The sequence below is a fragment of the Cryptomeria japonica genome, chromosome 4, assembly GCF_030272615.1.
Source record: "Cryptomeria japonica chromosome 4, Sugi_1.0, whole genome shotgun sequence".
In the NCBI taxonomy this organism is placed as follows: domain Eukaryota; kingdom Viridiplantae; phylum Streptophyta; class Pinopsida; order Cupressales; family Cupressaceae; genus Cryptomeria; species Cryptomeria japonica.
The window spans coordinates 58596563-58600475 of record NC_081408.1 but is presented as its reverse complement, the minus strand read 5'-3'; the positions used below and the strand labels follow the sequence as shown (position 1 = coordinate 58600475).

The window sequence follows — 3913 nt, the reverse complement described above, 5'->3', positions numbered from 1 at the left end:
TAACCTTCTACACCTTTTCGGCGTACCCATTGCACACTAAGGTGTAATTACTAGTATATTATAACCTTTCAATATTGTTGGTGGCATTAAAGCTTGAAAAGAGTACATTTTTATTTTTGCATCTTAAAAAAATAGGTGATTCAACACTCTCTCAAGAACAACCAATGGAACATGACCCTTTCATAATGTTTTTTTTTAATATATTGAACAATGCTTTTTGAGATTTGAACTTAAGACCTCCCATTTAGGAGGCTTGCAACTTTATTCTACAATATTGAAGTGAAGTCTCATTAAAGGCACACCAATGTAAGTATAATAGGAAACAAATTTAACCCAAAATTATTTTAGATGACATCAATTATACATGTTCTTATTTCTTCATTGTGTTCAAAACCACGTGTCTATAATCTTACTCAATAACACTTGCAAATCATGAACATCAAAAAATGAAATTAATGTATCAAATAAGTAGGGAGTAGTGCACCTTTCACATACCATACTTGATATTTAAATCTAATATTAACAAGATATCATATAATATAGTAGTCGACCTAATCAACATATAATGGCAGGCAATCCAATTTAATACTAAAAAGGTATTGAATAATTTAGAAAATTTATCAACTCACACATATTCATTTGTAACATCCCATTACAATAAAAACTAATACATTAATCATATAATTATATGAGAAATAGATAATTACAAATTTTAGAAAATTTATTCATTGTTTGTTTCTAGATATTTACTAGTTGGTTATCACAAAGAATTGCATTTAATAGATGCTAACGGAATTTCTTGGGGCAAGAAAAAATAAAGAATACAATAAAAAGTTATTTTTTCACACATTAAAATCACAACTTTTAAAAGATAAATTAAATGAAATGTACATCGATCAACAACACAAAAAATTAGTGTTTCTCCTCAAACACAAAATTGTTTTCATTTCCATTTTGCACTTGTTTCCCCAAGTTACTAAACATGGAAAAAAATTATTGACGTGTTTCCATCATATATGAATTTTGTATATAATAGAAAATACTTGCATTTTTCTATTGATGGATCTTTGTGCTGATTAGTTAATTACAAATATTTTATTAACTAGTATCTTCCTTGGTACATGTGTCAACTGAGAAACACATCTTTCCACATCAAAATTACATTTGTCAAACTATATTGACCTACCTAATATCTCTTATTCTATCTAAAAAAATAATTGCAACTTCATCTATGACTTGAATGTATCTTCTTCTCCAATTCTTTTTGAAAATCAAGATTCCAAAAACTCCCCAAAATCCAGCAACAAAACTTGTCATCCACTCAACATACCAATGCCATGGGATTTCTCCTCTCTCATCCACATCTTCTTGAGTAGGTTTGATATGATTAATTGTTCCACATTTACAAGTTTTATTATCAAGTGGAAATCCATAAAGGCTAGGGTTTCCAGAGAAATATGCAGGATCAATAAATGTTGCAAATTGACCCCCTGTTGGGATTCTTCCACAAAGCATGTTATTAGATACAGTGAAAGAACTCATAAATGAGAGGTTTAATAGCTGACTTGGAATCTCACCTTTTAATTCATTATTTGAAAGGTCCAATGACTCTAATTGCTCTAACATTCCAAAAGTAATTGGAATTTTTCTAGTGAGGCTATTCCCTGACAAGTTCAATGTGTGTAGACCTTTAAGACTTCCAATTGTTGAAGGAATGTCATTTGATAGTTGATTCCTAGATAGATCAATGCAAGTAATAAGTAACAAAATGGAATTGACATATGCTTGCTTCAATCCTTTGTTTCTCACTTGGACCTCTACTTTGTAGTAGTAACCTGAATTATCATGACTAGTATTTGAGATTTTTACTTTTGCATCCATTATAGCTTTCAACTTTCCCAACTTTGGTGGGATCGCTCCAGTCAAAATATTACTTGAAATATCCAACACATGGAGGTTGGAAAGATTGCTTAATTGATTTGGAATGTTCCCATGAAGCTCATTTGACCTCAAAACAAGTATCATCAAATCAGAGAAGTGTGCTAGCCAAAGGGGTATATTTCCCACCAATACATTTTCACCCACATCTAAAATTTGCAAGCTTGAACAGTTTTGAAGACTTGATGGAAATTTTCCCTTCAACATGTTGCCATTGAGCTGAAGAGTCTGGAGATGACTTATCATTCCAATTTGAGTTGGAATGTATCCTGTCAAATAATTATTTCTGAAGTTCAATCTCATCAAAGAGGAGCAATTAGTTAGGCTTGATGGTATTTGACCACATAATCTATTCTTTGAGAGATCCAAAACATCTAATCTCTGCAGAAGACCAATGGAAGAAGGAATTCCACCACTTAGATAATTTGCTGAAAGTGACAAGAATTGAATGCCAAGTAGAAGTGTACCAATTGGTATTGGGATAACACCCGTGAATCCATTTTGTGACAAATCCAATAGCTGCAAATTTGGGGAAACTATTGAAGGAATTGGAAGGAAACCACTCAACATATTATTATGTAAATCTACAATGTAAAAGGAGCTCATGTTCAAGGTGAATGGAATTTGACCTTGCAAGTTATTGTATGATAGATTCAAGTATTTTAGATCGGGTAAACATCCTAGCCAAGATGGAATGTTTCCATAGAGATTATTTTGTGAGAGATCCAAATATTGTAACTCATATTGTGTTGATAAGAATGGAGGTAGGATGCCTGCAATATTACAAGAAGCCAAACCCAAAGCATATAACGAAAATGGAGGTATCCACTTGGGGTCAATTTGGACACTTAGTTTATTATAAGACAAGCCAAGTTCTTTGAGTTTACTAGGACTTTTGAAAGCACCAAGAGAAAAGTGGCCTCGTAGGTTGTTGGAAGAGAGATCAAGGTATGCCAAAGATGAAAGTTGACTAATAGACAAAGGTATAATGCCAGTCAACTCATTGTCAGACAAATCAAGATATTCCAAAGAGGAAAGTTGACCAATAAACAAAGGTATATTGCCACTTAGTTCATTATCGGAGAGATCAAGCTCAACTAGAGATGAAAGTTGACCGATAGACAAAGGTATACTGCCAAGTTTATTGTAGGAGAGATCAAGATAAGTCCAAGATGAAATATTCAAATGGTTAGAGAGCAATTTGGGGATTATGGTTAGAGAGCAATTTGAAAGGTGAAGTTTTTGGAGGAGATGCAAATGAGAAAGGACTGCATCCAATTCTTGACTTGTCATATTCAACAACATGTCACTAAGATGCAAAGATTTTAACTCCTGCAACTTCTGTATCCACCTTAAACTAGAGCCGTATAACACATTTCCTGAAAGATGTAAAACTTGCAAGTGAGAGAGATTCCTAAGCTGCCATGGAACTCTTCCTTGGAATCCACTATACTCCAAGTCAAGGTGTGTCAAGGTGTGCAGGGAGCCAATATCCATGGGAATTTCCCCTTCAAAATTGTTGGAGCTGAGATCTAGATATCTCAATTTCTGGAGGCCAAAAAGTTCTGAAAAAAGTTAAACAATTTAATATCAATAATAAAAAAACAAATTGTAACCAAAAATAAAATAACAGTCTATTATTTTTACTGTAAATAAAATGTAAAACGATTAGTAATTATTTAACCAATAAAAATAATATTTAAATAAAAATTGATCACCAAATATATTATTATTTATATAAATATAAACTTTAAAATAAGTACCTTTGGGTAGAGGGCCACTGAAAGAATTGGAGCGCAAGTCCAAATGCTCTATGTGCCTCAATTGGAACAAAACTGGAATGAGTGTTTTGTAAACATAAGGATTAGTGGAGAAGGTGAGTCCGATGACGTGGGAGGAATGTTGGGTGCATTGAACACCATACTAGTCACAGCAATTAAACCCTCTCCATGACTCCTTATAGTGCTTGGCTATA

At 32.8% G+C, this 3913-nt stretch overlaps 1 protein-coding gene across 1 annotated transcript; it reads right to left on the bottom strand.

The window, feature by feature from the left end:
* Positions 1-1182: 1182 nt before the first annotated feature.
* LOC131874891 (receptor-like protein 33) lies at positions 1183-2544 on the bottom strand. The gene has a single exon (XM_059218826.1). It carries the CDS (start codon positions 2542-2544, stop codon positions 1183-1185), a length of 1362 nt encoding a protein of 453 aa, XP_059074809.1.
* Positions 2545-3913: the final 1369 nt, after the last annotated feature.